This window comes from Stomoxys calcitrans, chromosome 1 (assembly GCF_963082655.1).
Source record: "Stomoxys calcitrans chromosome 1, idStoCalc2.1, whole genome shotgun sequence".
NCBI lineage: Eukaryota > Metazoa > Arthropoda > Insecta > Diptera > Muscidae > Stomoxys > Stomoxys calcitrans.
Window position 1 is genome coordinate 254,594,289 of NC_081552.1, and position 17,391 is coordinate 254,611,679.

At 39.6% G+C, this 17,391-nt stretch overlaps 1 protein-coding gene across 1 annotated transcript; it reads right to left on the reverse strand.

Moving 5' to 3' along the window:
* Positions 1-6,339: 6,339 nt before the first annotated feature.
* LOC106093931 (larval cuticle protein 65Ag1-like) lies at positions 6,340-7,597 on the reverse strand. The gene is made up of 2 exons (XM_013261094.2): positions 6,711-7,597; positions 6,340-6,614 (listed from the first exon to the last, which is right to left on the reverse strand). Exons 1-2 carry the CDS (start codon positions 6,824-6,826, stop codon positions 6,416-6,418), a joined length of 315 nt encoding a protein of 104 aa, XP_013116548.1. The 5' UTR covers positions 6,827-7,597; the 3' UTR covers positions 6,340-6,415.
* Positions 7,598-17,391: the final 9,794 nt, after the last annotated feature.

Here is a 17,391-nt window from a genome sequence, read left to right on the forward strand (position 1 = left end):
TGCCCCACCACAGGATGGGGGTATACTAATCTCATTCATTCCGTTTGTAACACCTCGAAATATTAGTCTAAGACCCTATAGAGTGTATATATTCTTGATCGTCTCTTCGTTCTGAATCGATCTAGCCATGTCTGTCCGTCCGTCCGTCTGTCAAAATCACGATAGAGGTCGAACTCGTAAAGCTAGCCGCTTAAAATTTGCACAGGTACTTAATGTTAATATAGATCGTTGGATTGCAAATGGGCCATATCGGTTGAGATTTAGTTATAGCTCCCACATGAACCGATCCCCAGATTTGACTTCTTTTGTCCGATTTGGCTGAAATTTTGCATATAAAGTTTTTTTTAAGACTTTCAACAACCGTGCCAAGTACGGTCTAAATCGGTTTATAACCTGATATAGCTTCCATATAAACCGATCGCCCGATTTGACTTCCTGAGCCTTTACTATCCGATTTGTCCAATTTGGCCGAAATTTCGAGTGTAGTGTTTTTTTACGACTTTCAACAACTGTGCCATATACGGTGCAAATCGGTCTAACTTTACTTTAATTTGCTATTACAGAACATTTGTTGCACTAGCCAAACGTTGCAAGCGCCTCGATCTTCTGCGATCATTCTAAAATCTCTGACACCAAGTTTCAAGGTGTCTCCCACCACTTGATCTTTCCAGTGGACTTTTGGTCTTCCCGGTGTTTGCCTTCAAGAGACTTCTTTGCTGGAGCTTCTACATCCATTCTGACAACATGACCTAGCCAATGCAGCCGTTGTATTTTGATGCATGTAACTATGCTGTCGTCGTCATACAGCTCGTGCTTCATACGTAACCTAGATTTTCCATTACGCAAACTGGTCCATATATTTTACGAAGAATAGAATCTTTCTCTCAAATACTCCAAGCACTGCCTCATCTGCTTTCACAAATACGCATGCCTCAGAACCATACAACAACACGGGTAGTATCACTGTCTTGTAAAGTGTAGTCTTCGTCTGTCGAGAGGTGGCCTTGTTTCTAAACTGCTTACTTAGTCCAAAGTAGCATATGTTTGCCAGTATTATTCTTCGCTTTATCTCAAAACTGGTGTCATTCGTTTCGGTTATGGCGGTGCCGAGGTAGATAAAGTTACTGACTGTCTCAAAGTTGTGGTTCCCAACTTTCTCCATTTTCTTTATCTGCTCGGTTGTGCGGATGTGGAAATTTGGATTTCCACATCCTTAAAAGACCATGTCGTATAAAAGATTATTTGGGAGTTATATCGAAATCTATGCCAATTTTGATGACACATTCTAGGACGTCAAATAGAACATCTCACGCCCTATATTGTAAAGATGTGACCAAAATTGTGGTTCTTACTGCCTTAAAAGTCCATATCGTATGAAACATATATATGGGAGCTATATCTAAATCTGAACCGATCAAAATCAATAGCGTTCGTCCTTGGTCTAAAAAAGGGACCTGTGCAAAATTTCATGACAATCGGAAAATAAATAGATCTGTAACTTGATCACAAGACTACATGGACAGACATAGCTAAATCGAATCAGGAAGTGATTCTGATCGGTATACTTATCAATGGGTCTATCTCTCCTCCTTCTTAGCGTTGGAAACAAATGCACAAATTTATAATACCCTGTACCACAGTGTAGGGTATAAACACTTAACCTTTGAAGGGACGAGTTTATATTTTTATTCCCTCCACCAATGGATGGGGGTATATTAATTTCGTCATTATATTTGTAACTCCTCGAAATATTCCTCTGAGATATATATATATTCTTTATCGACATGACATTTTAAGTCGATCTAGCCATGTCCGTCCGTCTGTCTGTCAAAAGCACACTAACTTTCGAAGGAGTAAAGCTAGTCGCTTGAAATTCTGCTCAAATGCTTCTTATGAGTGTAGGTCAGTCAGGAGTGTAAATGTTTTGATATAGCTCCCATATAAACCGATCTTTTCTTGAACCCCTAAAGGACAATGACTTTTACTATGGCCTCCAATATTCATTTCAATTATGATCCGAAATGAACCATAACTTAATATAATTCCAATAATATAGCAATTATTTTCTTTCATCCAGTGTTTGCCTAAAAAGAGATACCGGTAAAAGAGCTCGTCAAATGCGATCCATGGTGGAGGGTATATAAGATTCGGCCCGGCCGAACTTAGCACGCTTTTACTTGTTTATTTAAACATAAGGTTGATATACATACACATTTGTTAAGGATGCATGAAACAAAAATGTGTGTTCACAAAATCATCCTCATTTGTTAACAATATTTTCAACAACGTGTATGTATGATAATGACAACATTGGTGTATGATTTTGTAATGCTTTTATACCCTCCACCATAGAGTAGGGGGTATTCTAATATCGTCATTCTGTTTGTAACTCCTCGAAATCTTCGTCTAAGACCCCATAAAGTATAAATATTCTTGATCGTCATGATATTTTAAGTCGATATAGCAATGTCCGTCCGTCCGTCTGTCTGTCGATAGCACGCTAACTTTCGAAGGAGTAAAGCTAGGTGTTTGAAATTTTGCACAAATACTTCTTATTAGTGTAGGTCGGTTGGGATTGTAAATGGACCATATAGGTCCATGTTTTGATGCAGCTGCCATATTAACCGTTCTGGCATCTTGACTTCTTGAGCCACTAGAAGATGCAATTCTTATCCGATTTGGCTGAAATTTGCATGATGCGTTTTGTTATGATCTCCAACATCTGTGTCAAGTACATGTCAAATCGGTTCATAACCTGATGTAGCTGTCATATGAACCGATCTTGGGTCTTGACTTCTTGAGCCTCTCGAGGGCGCAATTCCTATCCGATTTGGCTGAAATTTTGCATGAGTTGTTTTGTAACGATATCCAACAACTGTGTCAAGTATGGTTCAAATCAGTCCATACATGTTTATTATGGTCTGAATCGATCTATAGCCTATATAGATACAGCTTCCAAATAAATCGGTCTCTCTATTTTACTTCTTGAGCCCCCAAAGGGCGCAATTCTTATTCTAATTGGCTGACATTTTATACAGGTCTCCAACATATAATATAATTGTGGTCCGAACTGGACCATATCTTGATATCGCTCTAATAGCTGAGCAAATCTTGGCTTTTATCCTTTTTTATACTCACCACCGAATGATTTTTATTCATTTTGTCATTCCGTTTGCTACACATCGAAATATCCATTTCCGACCCTATAAGGTACATATATTCTTGATCAGCGTAAAAATCTAAGACGATTTAGGCATGTCCGTCCGTCTGTCTGTTGAAATCACGCTACAGTCTTCAAAAATAGAGATATTAAGCTTATATTTTGCACAGATTCTTTTTTTGTCCATTGTCAGGTTAAGTTCGAAGATGGGCTATATCGGACTATATCTTGATAAAGCCCCTATATAGGCCGATTTAAGGTCTCAGGCCCATAGAAGCCACATTTATTATCCGATATTGTTGAAATTTAAGACAATGACTTGCAATACGCCCTTCGACATCCTTCGTTAATTTGGTCCAGGTTTGGATATAGCTGCCATATATACCAATCCTCCGATTTAGGGTCTTAGGCCCGTAAAAGCCACATTTATTATCCGATTTTGGTGAAATTTGGGGCAGTGAATTATGCTAGGCCCTTCGACATTCTTCGTCAATTTGGTCCAGATCGGTCCAGATTTGGATATATCTGCCATATATACCGATTCTCCGATTGAGGGTCTTAGGCCCATAAAAGCTACATTTATTATTCGATTTTGGTGAAATTTGGGACAGTGAGTAGTGTTAGGCCCTTCGACATTATTCGTCAATATGGCCCAGATGGGTCTAGATTTAGTTATAGCTGCCATATAGACCGATCCTCAGATTTAGGGTCTTAGGCCCATAAAAGCCACCTTTATTATCCGATTTTGCTGAAAATTCCGACAGTGAGTTGTGTTAGGCCCTTCAACATCTTTTGTCAATTTGGCCTAGATCGGTCCAGATTTGGATATAGCTGTCATATAGACCAATCCTCCGATTTAGGGTCTTACGCCCATAAAGCCACATTTATTATCCGATTTTGCTGAAATTTGGGACAGTGAGTTGTGTTAGGCCCTTCAACATTATTCGTCAATTTGGCACAGATCGGTCCAGATTTGGATATAGCTGGCATATATACCGATCCTCTGATTTAGGGTCTTAGGCCCATAAAAGCCAAATTTTTTATCCGATTTTTCTGAAGTTTGGGAGAGTAAGATGTGTTAGGCCCTTCGACATTTTTCATCAATTTGGCCTAGATCGGTTCAGATTTGAATATAGCTGCCATATAGACCGATCGGCCGATTTAGGGTCTTAGGCCCATAAAAGCCACATTTATTATCCGATTTTGCTTAAATTTGGGACAGTGAGTAGTGTTAGGCCCTTGACATACTTCTGCAATATGGTACTGATCGGTCCAGGTTTGGATATAGCTGCCATATAGACCGATCTCTCGGTTTTAGGTTTTGGGCCATAAAAGGCGCATTTATTGTCCGATTTCGGCGAAATTTGGGACAGTGAGTTAAGTTAATCCCCTTGCCATACTTCTGCAATTTGGTCCAGATCGGTTCAGATTTGGATATATCGTCCATATAGACCGATCGTCCGATTTAGGGTCTTGGGCCAATAAAAGCCAGATTTGTTATCCGATTTTGCTGAAAGTTGGGACAGTGAGTTGTGTTAGGCTGTTCGACATCGTTCTTCAATTTGGCCCAGATCGGTACAGATTTGAATATAGCTGCCATATAGAACGATCGCTCGATGTAAGGTCTTGGATTCTTAAAAGGCGCATTTATTGTCCGATTTCGCCGAAATTTAAGACAGTGCGTTATGTTAGGCTTCTCGACATTTTTCTACAACATGGCCCTAATCGGTCCAGATTTGGATATAGCTGACATATAGACCGATATCTCGATTTAAAGTCTTGGCCCCATAAAAGGTGCATTTATAATCCCATGTCACTGAAATTTGACACAGTGACTTATGTTGGGCTTTTCGACATCCGTATCGCTTGTGGTTCAGATCGGTTTATTTTTAGATATAGCTACTAAAATGACTAATATTTTGTTATACACAATTGCGCAATGACTTGTACTTATTAGTTTTTGGTCCAAATCGGAACATATTTCGATATAACTGCTATGCAATTTTCACAAGATTTTGATGAAAGTTGGTTTACAAATATACCCGTGATGGTGGTTATCCAAAGTTTGGCCCGGCCGAACTTAACTCCTTTTTACTTGTTTTTGCCTTAGAAGAGATGCCGGGAAAAGAACTCGACAAATGCGATCCATGTTGGATGGTATATAAGATTCGGCCCGACCGAACTTAGCACGGTTTTACCTGTTAGGACTGCTACAATATAATGCAAGATGCTAGAAGTTGAGTGTGCATGTGTATGTGCTCTCTTGTAACGTCAACATTCATTAGTATTTGATTAGTATGCGCCGCTGGGCACATACAACCCCACGAAAGCCTTTTTCTTCCTTAATTTCCCATTGAGAAACCAATTCTATCCAAAATAACACCAAGAAATTTGGCAGATTCTGAACTATTCATTGCTACCTCCACAAAGAAAGCAGCCTTAAGTCGGCAACTAATCTTTCGCTCTAGCTATGATCTCAGTAGCTATGATGCCTTGGACGATAATCAGCCAGTTCGAAGAATATTTGGCGTAAGCTCATAGGACCCATAGGAGCGGCCAAATGACATCTCTCTCCGGCGTTCTATACAAAATCGTGGTCATTATTCATATCATTATTGGATCCTCAATTTCCGTGTTTTCTCACCACAGCATTTCTGCATATTTGTATACCCATAATCCTTATCAGAGTGCTTAAACTATTGTGGCATATCACGATCTTGATGTTGGTCTGCACTCAAACCTTATCATAATAGGCGGTTAATCCTAGCAGCATAATGGCTTATAATTATGGTATTCCAAGCATTTGTATTGATAGTATGGTGATTGTAGTAGAATACCATATTTCACTTATGATCAGGACGACATTTTTGTGGTATTATATGGCATCGAACAGTAAGTTTTCAAATCTGCAACTTCTGTAGATAAAAAAAAATAAAGCAATTATTCAAAGTTCATTTGCGATTTTGCTTATGGGCAGGTGTAAAAGGATTCCTCCAATTGTGGTAGGGCAATAGTTCCTATTTTAATAGAGTGTTTTTTCCCATCTAACAAGTTGAATATTACAATCCAAGCGGTAGCTACTTTTAAAAGCAATTCCTTAAGGACACCCATTTAAGGATTTTTCTCCTTTCTTAATAACCATCGTCTCTACAACTAAACACTCAATGTATTTTTTTTTTTGGGAATTTTGGATAAGGGAATTTTATTTAACTACTAACAGCCATAGTATAACGATTCAATAACGATAACAACTTCTTAGGCTTCAGGGGCAACGGGCAAATGGGCACCTTGGGGTTGGAAACCGTTTTCATCGGCAACATAGTTGACGGTGTAGGTTTGACCATCATCAGCAACAAAGGAGAAGGAACCGGTGACAGCAATGGCTTCTTGTTCGCTACCGGCGTTCTTCAATTGACCACTGGCCTGGGCGTTGGTGCCATCGCTGGTTTCGTAGCTGCAATGGAAAAGGAACACAGAAGCGTTGGTTAAGTGTACATTTTGAGCCCAAAATTGCCGCAAGAGCAAGAGGAAAGGTCATTTTCTAACTTACGCATATTGGAAGGATTCGGGTCCTACATCAGATTCACTCTTGACGATTTGCACATCAGCAGCAGGGGCGGCCAAGGCAACGGCGAAGAGGGCAGCAAAGACAATGATGAATTTCATGTTGGTTTTTGTGTTGATTTCAAGATTCTTTCCGCTCTTCGAGTGTGCAAAACTGACAATGATGCTTTTCTATCCAAACACAGGCGTTTTTATATGGAAACCTTAAATAATCCGCTAACTGGAGGTAGGTGAGGTGTCCAAAGCTCAGTTACGCTTTAAGGCTTATGGCTATTTACCACCGGTATTCTCTTTTCAGATTTTTGCGGATGGGCCGGCGATCAGCCAGCTATCAACAAATCATGCGATCGCACATTCATCGCAGTGGAAAAGTGCTAAAGGGGAAGTTTAATAAGTTTCTGTTGACTTATGTCTTTTTTTGTCGATTGTTTAGATGGATTCGTCTACGCCATTGCTCATCATCATCATCACCATCTTCAGCAACTTCAAGTTCAACATCCAACTAAACCAGATTTTCATTTTCGGACATGTTAATTGCCTTTAGTCTGCTGCTTTTATTTGAGAACTTCGACGGCTTAGTGTTGGCTTAAGGTTCTGTCGAGGCCCAAAGTGATCGTAAAAATATGTTTTGTGTTTTTGGCCAAAAATTCAAAAGCGAAAACGAAAGTATGTGGTAAAGTTATATTTTTTTCTGCCAGTCAGCTGAAAATCTCATAAGACAATCGTTCGCCATCAATTAGACTCCTAGACATTTGTTATGGATCCAGTTACTCCAGTTCCAGTTCTTTTTTGGTGTCTTGGGTTGGCTACGATCATCCATTAGCAAATTTGTTTTGCTTTTTTGTGCGTCCTTTAACCTTGCCAAAAATTCCACTCCAAATCGAGCTTAAAACTAGTTTCTCCATTAAACTTTTATTTTTATTTTCTCCAAAGTTCAAAGTAATTTCAGGTAAATGTCAATGCGCCATGGCACTATGGGATGAAATTAAGAAAAAAATGGTATGCTTACTGAACGCAGCCACAATACTAGCTTCCAACATCGGCATAGTTATTCAATATCTTAGAGCAGCAAAATACTGTGAAGAAACAAAGCAAATTGAAAACGAATCTCGAAAAACAAAATATGCTCGCCTCAAAAGCACGTTTAGTATGAATGTCTTGTCAACTGTTATTTTTGAGGTTGATTTGCTTTTAATCAGCTAATTTAGTGTCAACATGCGCGAACCAAAGTTCAAAAGCGATCTATTGGGTTCAACGGTAGGAACTAGAAGGCAAACAAGAATTCGGTTCAGATTAAGAAAATATAGGTTCAAATTGAAATCCTGAGCTCGTTGCTAATTGCATAGTAACAACTTATAATTTTTTCTTAAATTTTTGCAAAAACGTTTTACCATTTCTCTTAGTGTGTACTTGTAGCTGTTCCCCTCGCATTCATTCTTATGTCGAACAAATACCAAATATCATACTTACATATAAAGGGTGATTTTTTAGCTATTATCTTTTTGGTAACACTAGTTTAAACAGCTCACGAATGTTTCGTGTTTTGTTTCACTATCAAACATCTTTAGTTTGGTCTATAGTTTAACAAATTATTGAGTTTTATTATCAAAACTAACTGGACTGGGCCCGCTCCGCTGCGCCTTCTTTAACTCTCATATATCTATTAAGGGTGGGGACACTTGGCCCTGAATGTAGATATCGTGCTACTGTAGCCTATGTCCGCCTATGATGCTGAACGCTTGCGTTCGAATCCTGAGTGAACTTCGGAAAAAATTTAAAGCGGTGGTTATCCCCTCTTAATGCTGGCGACATTTGCGAGGTACCATACCATGCATGGTCATGTAAAAAATTCTCCCAAAGTGGCGGCACACCGTACGGTCTCGGCTATAAAAAAGGCCCATTATCGTTGATAAACTCAACTTGAATCGGAAAGCACTAATTGATGTATGAAAAGATTGCCCCTGCTCGGTTCCTGGGCATTACTGTATTGGTAAATATTTCGGGTTTAGGGGGTATTTTGGGGGGGTGGTCACTTGGCGATCAAAGTAAATATAAGATTCGTGCTCTAATTTCAGTAACATTTCGTATGAGTCCCATAATGGCGTGATCGGTAAATAAGTTGTGTTTGATGGTGGGGTGGACACCAAGGTCTTTGTCCCGAAAATGGATATACATTTTCCTAAAATCATATATTTTCACCCCAAACAGCTTTTATATAATAGGGAGGTATTTTGGGGTTGGGCGGCTTCCCAAGCACATGGCTCTATATTGTCGTGGTTGGCCTATATATTCTTTTGGCGGGTTTTGGGCTGTCCCCGCGGCACCCATCCCTAACAATAGAAATCAAGATTTTTTTGGTGATTGTTAGAGTGCAAAAATTTCCAACTAACCGCATTTCCAATCCCCGAGAAGTATTTTTAAAATGAGGGTAATGAGAAGTGTTTTTAGGGGAGATATTTCGACTCAAATATGGATATCAAATTCATGTCCACTCCTAAATCCATTTACTTTGAACCCCATTTTGTCATGGTCGGTAAGTATGAACCGTTTGGAGTGTGTTTTGGCGCTGGGGAGGCCACCGGCACTTTGCCCTAATAATAGATATCAAATTCGTTCTTTACTTCCAAATACAGTTGATTTGTGCTCCATATTGCTATAGGCGGAAATAAAGTTCAGTTTAAGGGGTGATTTAGGGCGTATCCCCAAAATTGGATATCAAATTCGTTTTCTACTCTCAAATATCCTGCATTTGAGTCCCATATTGCCATAATGGGTCAATTAATCTATTCGACGTATTTTGAGGAGGAAAAGCGCCACCTTGACTTGAACGCAAATGTTAATGTAATTTTTTTAATCTACTCCCAAATGTCTTTCATATGAATCCTATATAGCCATGGTCGGCTGATATGCCCATTTGCGGGGTATTTGGGGGTGTGGAGACCTCCCATTACTTGGACCATGAATGGGATATTTGTAATCTACTGCCGGATACTTTTCATTTGAGTCCCATATTGATAGGAACGTCGTGGCTGACCCTCCCCAGCCACCATCCGATATCCAAAAATTATCTATTTCCATTTTTTGATTCTACGGAACAAACAAACAAACCGAGTCTCATGTAGTCATGATGGGTCATATGCCCATTTGGGGAGTTTTTAGGGGGTGGGTGACCCCCTACAACATCTAATTTTGTATGTCAGATTCGTAATGTACTCTCGAATACCTTTCATTTAAGCCCCATATTGATATGGACAACCAATTTATCTGTTTTTATATATTTTGGGGTTAGGGCGACTTCCTGGGTACTTGGACACAATTTTTAATACCATATTCGTATTCTACTCTTCAATACCATACATTTGTTATCCATATTGTCTTTATCGGTCCACTTGTGATTTTGGGTGGAATTTTTGGGGTAACGGGAAGGGTTCGGCCCCTTCCGATATCAACAAATTATAAAGCATATTTCTTCTTCCTGACCATATTCGTTATCTACTCCCGAATACCTTTCATTTGAGTTCTAAATTGTCATGATCGTTAAATAAACCTATTTTAAGGGGTTTTGGAGCTGGGGCGGCGCCCCAGGTAATTGGACCCAACTTTTATTACGAAATTCGTACTCTACTCTTGAATACCTTTCATTTGAACCCCATATTGTTCCGATCGGTCCACTTTTATATTTGGGTAGTACTTTCGTGGAAGGGGGAGGGTCCGCCCCCCTTGCTATCAAAAATTATATAGCCTATGTTTCCTTACAGACCAACCTACATAATCTGTGAAAATTTCATGTTAATCGGTTCAGCCGTTATTGAGTCTACACGGAACAAACAAACAAACACGAATTGGATTTTATATATAAGATGTGATACACTTTTTTATCAAAAAATTGTGTTCAGCGAAGAAGCTAATTTTTGGCTCAATGGGTACGTAAATAAGCAGAATTGTCGATTTCGGATTGAAGACCAGCCAGAAGCAAGAGCTACCAATGCATCTAGAAAAAGTCTCAGATTGGTGCGGTTTATGGGCTGGTGGCATCATTGGACCGTACTTCATCAAAGAATCGTAACGTAACTGTGAATGGTGAGCGCTACCGTGAAATAATATCGATTTTTTTGCCCTAAATGCAAGAGCTTGATTCGCATGATATGTAGTTTCAACAAGATGGTGCCACATGCCACACAGCACTCGAAACAATGGGCTTATTGAGAGGCGAGTTCGGTGAACATTTAATTTCACGTTCGAGTCCTATCAATTGGCCGCATAGGTCGTGCGATTTAACGCCGTTAGACCATTTTTTGTGGGGTTGTGTTAAAGCTCATGTCTATACAGACAACCCCACTTTTATTGACGTTTTGGAAGACAACATTGAAGCATTTATTCGTGAGACACCGGTCGAAATGTTGGAAAGAGTATGCTAAAAACAAACTAGCAGATGGACCATTTGAGGCGCAGTCACGGGCAACATTTATGTAAAAAATCTTCAAACATAAAAATATATGGACCTTACTATCGATTGAAATAAAGATTTAATGCATTTTTCTGAATTTTATGTGTTCTTTTGAACAACTTTGCTATAGCTCTCAAATAATCACCCTTTATTTCATTTGATTAATTCATACATTTAGCAATTGCATTACGAAATACTATTTGTTTGTTGAGTCATTACATAGCACTGAGAAAAAATTCGCAAATCTTCGTGTCTTGGCTTAAATGATGAAGGCGAAGATATCCTAGACTGATCAAACCAGAAATATTTTGTACATGTGTTAATTTTTTTTACTCTACACCACTACTATGGTACAGGTATTGTTATTTAGAGCATTTGCTGGTTACACTCAGAAGAATAATAGATAGCTGGGCTATGTTTATGTGGCAGTCTGACATCCTGCCATCAGAAGTTTTCGTCCATTGTGATACTACAGGAACATACGAAGGGAGATGCCTTCTATATCCTACTGATGAACCAACGATATCGCTCTAAAAACCCCAATAACTTGTCCTTGTTCGCTAAATCAAACAACTTCTCAAAGAAATGAGAACCTAAAGTGGAACTCCTTCTGACTGCCAGTGAGGGACACACACACAGCAGATGTTCTAAAATCTCTTCTTTTTCGAAGTTCTCACAGATTCTACAGAAGTCGTTTCTTACAAACTTCTGTCTCCCATGGCGGACCCAATGACTGAGACGTTTGTTCTAACCAGCAAATGTAGACCTTTTCAAGTCTAGATTGGGTCACATTATTTTGGAGTGTTCACAACCGCCACCCTATGAGGATCTGTCATTCGTTGTTGTTCGGGCCTGATTCTGAAGACCTAGCTTACTGGAGGCAAACCCACAGATTCCAGTTCCCCGGAAATGTGTAAGGTAGTTCCCAGTCTCATATGCTCTTCTGCTCTACAGTTTTCTGGAAAATTTCTGTGGCCCGGTGCCCAGAACGTGTGATTTTTGAACTCTTCGGACATCTCGTTAAGTGATCATGACGATTTTTGAATTTTGAAATATGTTCCCCAGGGTCTTAGTGACTATCTGCGAAGATATTTATGCCAATCGTAGTTATGACATTATATGGAACCTGGAAGGAAGGAAAGAGGTTTCCGATCGGATATCTGAGATGAACCTTGAAGTCGAGTGCGAGGCACTGCTGCCATCGACACAGTCTTGGATTGACGGAACCCTAGTATTGCCAACTAGAAGATCATGTTACACGGATGTACCAAAGCTAGAGGACAGAGTGGCCCTGGGGGTATACATTGAGAACCCAGGGACTGGGATCTGTTTAAGACTGCCTGGCCATAATACGATCCTTTAGGCAGAGATCCGGGCGATCACGGAATGCGTGAAGTGGTGTGGTGCTAACGCAAGAATGTCGAGTGTGAACATCTTTACCGACAGTAAAATCGCCATAAGAGCAATAACAACCAGGACGGTAAGGTCACAAACAGTGTTGCAGTGTAAGAAGGAGATTACTGCCTTCTCTGAGGATGGCAAAATCCTCATCGTTTGGGTGGCGGGCCATTACTGAGTAAGAGGAAATGAAAGGGCAGACGGTTTGGCGGTGAAGGCCAGAGGACTGTCGTCAATAAACTTGGTTAACTCAAAGCCTTTCAGGAAGACGCAGTCCGAGTTAAGGGGGTGGGCGACGAATGCGCATGCAACATTGGGGAACAGCGAAACGGTCGATAGGACGGCGAAAATCCTATGGGGGATTCCAGATCGTGAGAAGACGAGGCTATTACTGAAAGGAAGCAAGAAGGAGGTCAGTAGAGCTATTGGTACCATAAAGGGACACAAAAGACTACGAGCTCACTTATGTAAAATCTGTGCGGGAAGTGATAGCATGTGTAGGGCATGCGGGGAAGATGATGAGACATTGGAGCATTTCCTGGCTTTCGCGTCTAACGGATACCGGCACTTAGGTGGAGACACAATACCAGACATGAACCAACTTAGGGGAGTGGTATTGAAAACAATTAAGGATTTTGTAAGTAGCACGGAATTCCCAACTTAAAATTTTCTTTTTGGAGGTTACATTATAGTTTTTAGAGCGCACAACAAGCCCATTACTGGCTTAGATGTATGTCCCTAGTGGCATGGGGCGTATTAATATCTGCACCCCCTTTTCAACCTAGCCTAACCTAACGTATGACATTATAGCTAAGCATAATTTAATTGCAAAAATGTCTACATGCTTCCAGTCCTACTTTTTCAGAGTACACCTCAAAGCCCACCTGGTTGTCTTGTTTCAAAACATCCCTCCAGAAGTCTGCCTCTATTACCAAGATTTCGTAGTTCCAATGGGTCCTATCGGGAATAGTGGTACAGTACCTTTTTATCAAAAAGTGGCTCAGACAGTGTGTAATCCACAATGCCGGAATATTCGGGCATTTTATTGAGGATAACACACTGTACATTGCCGCCACATTCCCTAAGAGAAAGTTCCCTTAGCCTCGCAGCAATATCTCTAGCCACAAAGCATTAGGTGAGCATTAAATTAAGTGCATCAGATGGCGAAGTCCTCAGTGCGGCTGTGATGCATAAGCGAACCTTTGTTTTTAAGCGCCGTTCACCAGACTACAGCACCATATAGCATTATAGGTCTGACAGCTGCTGTATATACCCAATGCATGACACGCTGCTTAAACTCCCAATGTTTGGCCAATGGCTCTCTTGCAGGTGTATAAGGCAAGAGTTGCCTTTCTTCCCCTTTCCAAAATGTTTGATTTAAAAATCAATTTCCTGTCCAGCAAAACACCCAGTTATTTTGCGCTATCAGTAAATGAAACATTCTCTCCTCCCATGCAGACAAGTGCCACTCTGGATAATTTGTAATTTCCTACTTTGACGTACTTACCTTTACCACTTGAGGTACCCCACTTCACTGTCGTACGTAGAGCTTCCTGAAGCACATATATCTCTAAGAGTGCTGGGAAACTTAACCTTAATATAGACCAATTGATAAGAATACGAATCACAATTTTCATCCGATAGTCTTCAAATTCCGCACAGACGTCTTTTAGGTCCATTGTAATTGGAAAAAATCTATTCAGCTTTGGGATGTATTGTAGGTCAGCTAATATTTGCAAATACCGTGATGGCTGTTGAACATTTTGCATAGCGCTTTCTTCAACGACTATTAAAATATGTACGGATTTTCACGGGAAATGGTTCAGGTTCCAAATATATGTTCGTCCGATTTTAGCTAACACTGAAAGAATTTATTGACTTGATCTTCACAAAATTTGAAAAAAAAATTATCTAATAACTCTTCAGATCACTTTTCAAGTTCATTGAAATTAGTTTAGATTTCGATAATAACAAGCTGGCTTCCGCCCTAATCGGTCATACGCTGACCAAATTTATAAAAGGTATATACAATTTTACTTATGATATTATACCCACCACCGATGGATAGAGGTATATTCATTTTGTCATTCCATTTGCAACACATCGAAATATCCATTTCCGACTCTATAAAGTATATAAATTCTTGATCAGCGTAGAAACCTAAAACGATCTAGCGATGTCCGTCCGTCTGTTGAAATCACGATACAGTCTTTGAAAATATATATTATATTATATAATATATATTAGAGATATAATAATAGCTAAAACATTGCACAGATTCTTTTTTGTCCATAAGCAGGTTAAGTTCGAATATGGGCTATATAAGACTATATCTTGATATAGCCCCCATATAGACCGATCCGCCGATTTAGGGTCTAAGCCCCATAAAAACGACATTTATTATCCGATTTTGCTGAAATTTGGGACAGTGAGTTGTGTAAGGCCATTCGATATTCCTTTTCAATTTGGCCCAGATCGCTTTAGATTTTGATATAGCCGCCATATAGACCGATCTCTCGTTTTAAGGTCTTGGGCCCACAAAAGGCGCATTTATTGTCCGATTTTGCCAAAATTTGGGACAGTGAGTTGTGTTAGGCCCTTCGACACCCTTCTTCAATTTGGCCGAGATCGGCTCCGATTTAGATATAGCTGCCATATAGACCGATTTAAGGTTTTGGACCCATAAAGGCGCATTTATTGTCGAATGTCGCTGAAATTTGGGACAGTGAGTTGTGTTGGGCCCTTCGACAGCTTTCTGTAATTTGGCCCAAATTGGTATAGATTTGGATATAGCTGCCATATAGACCTATCTCTCTATTTGAGGTCTTGCGTACATAAAAGACGCATTTATTGCCCAATTTCGCCGAAATTTGGGACAGTGTGTTGTGTTAGGCCCTTCAAAATTCTTCTTCTTCTTCATTTTGGCTCATATCGCTTCAGATTTGTATATAGCTGTCATATAAACCGATCTCTTTTGATTTAAAATTTTGGGCCCATGAAATACGCATTTATTGTTCGATTTCGCCGAAGTTTGGGACAGTGAGTTGCGTTAGGCTCTTCGAAAACTTTATGCAATTTGGCTCAGATCGGTCCAGATTTTGATATAGGTGCCATATAATCGTCCTTATGAACCGATCTCTCGATTTAGGGTCTTAGGCACATAAAAGGCGCACTTATTGTCGGATTTTGCCATAATTTGTGACAGTGAGTAAAGTTAAGCCCCTCGGCATATTTCTGCAATTTGGCCTAGATTGATTTAGATTTGCATATAGCTGCCATATAACCCAATCTCCCGATTTGACTTCTTGAGTCCTTAGAAGCCGCAATTTTTGCCCGATTTGGCTGAAATTTCGCACGTAGTGTTCTGTTATGACTTTCAATAATTGTGTCAAGTACGGTCCGAATCTGTCAATAACCTTATATAGCTCCCATATAAATCGGTCTTCCTATTTGATGATTAGAGACCTTACAAGCTGCTATTTTGCCGATTTTGCTGAAATTTTGCATGTTATGACTTCCAAATACTGTGCTTAGTACGGTCCAAATCGGTCTATTACCTGATATAGCTCCCATATAAACCGATCTCCCAATTTGACTTCTTGAGTCCTCATAAGACGCAATTTTTTTCCGATTTCGCTCAAATTTTGCATGTGGTGTTCTATTACGACTTTCAACAACTGTGCCAAATACGGTTCAAATCAGTCTATAACTTGATATAGCTCCCATGTAAACCGGGCTCTTGATCATCCATTTTTGGTTCTAAAAAGCTTTAATTTTTGCTGGTTTGACAAAAGTTTAGTATGTAGAATATAATTATGCAAGTCAACTAAAATTTATTTATTCAACTAAATTTATTTTGTATAAAAATTTAGCTGAATCCATGTGGTGGGTTCTCAAGATTCGGCCCGATCGAACTTAGCAGGATGTTACTGGTTAATATTCATATTCAACATGACCCCGAATTTGTATACTCTACACCGATCGACTCAGAATCACTTTTCTGATTCTATTTTGCTATGACCGCCTGTCTGTCTGTCTGTCCGTATGTCTGTCTGTCTGTCTGTCTGTCTGTCTGCCTGTCTGTCTGTCTGTCTGTCCTTGTTAATTTCTGTACAAACTACAGGTCGTAATTTTCATCCGATCGTCTTGGTACGGGCATGTTTTTCGGCTTAGAGACGAAGCCTATTGAAATTGGAAAAAATCGATTCACATTTGGATATAGCTCCCATATATATGTTCATCCGGTTTGCAGTAATAATGCAATAAAATGGTCATTTGTTAACAGATTCTCTTGAAATTTTGGTAGGAGAAATTTTCTCTCGACTCTCGACAATACTCTTGAATTTCATGGAAATCGGTTGAGATTTAGATATAGCTAATATATATGTATATCGCCCGATTTTCACTTCTAGAGCCATGGCAAGCGCATTTTTTGACTAATCTTGTCCAAATTTTGCTCAACGCTTTTCTCGACGAGTACCACATTAACTGAGAAGTTTGCTTGAAAACGGTTTAGAATTAGATATAGCTCCGATATATATTGTATGTTCGTCAAATTTTGGGTTATTTGCAATAATGTTGTCATTTGTGACCTGTAGATAGTACATTTTGAACATATTTGCTCGAAATGTGATACGGATTGTTAAACAACCAATCTGAAAACATCCGGGGAGGTCAATCGAAATTGTTTTAGAATAAGACATGGCTCGCACTTTGTACCTACAGGATAGGTGTAGGGTATTATAAAGTCGGCACCGGCTTTCCTTACTGGTTCATATTTGGATATGGCTGCTTTATATAGCGATCTTCCGTTTTAGGACCA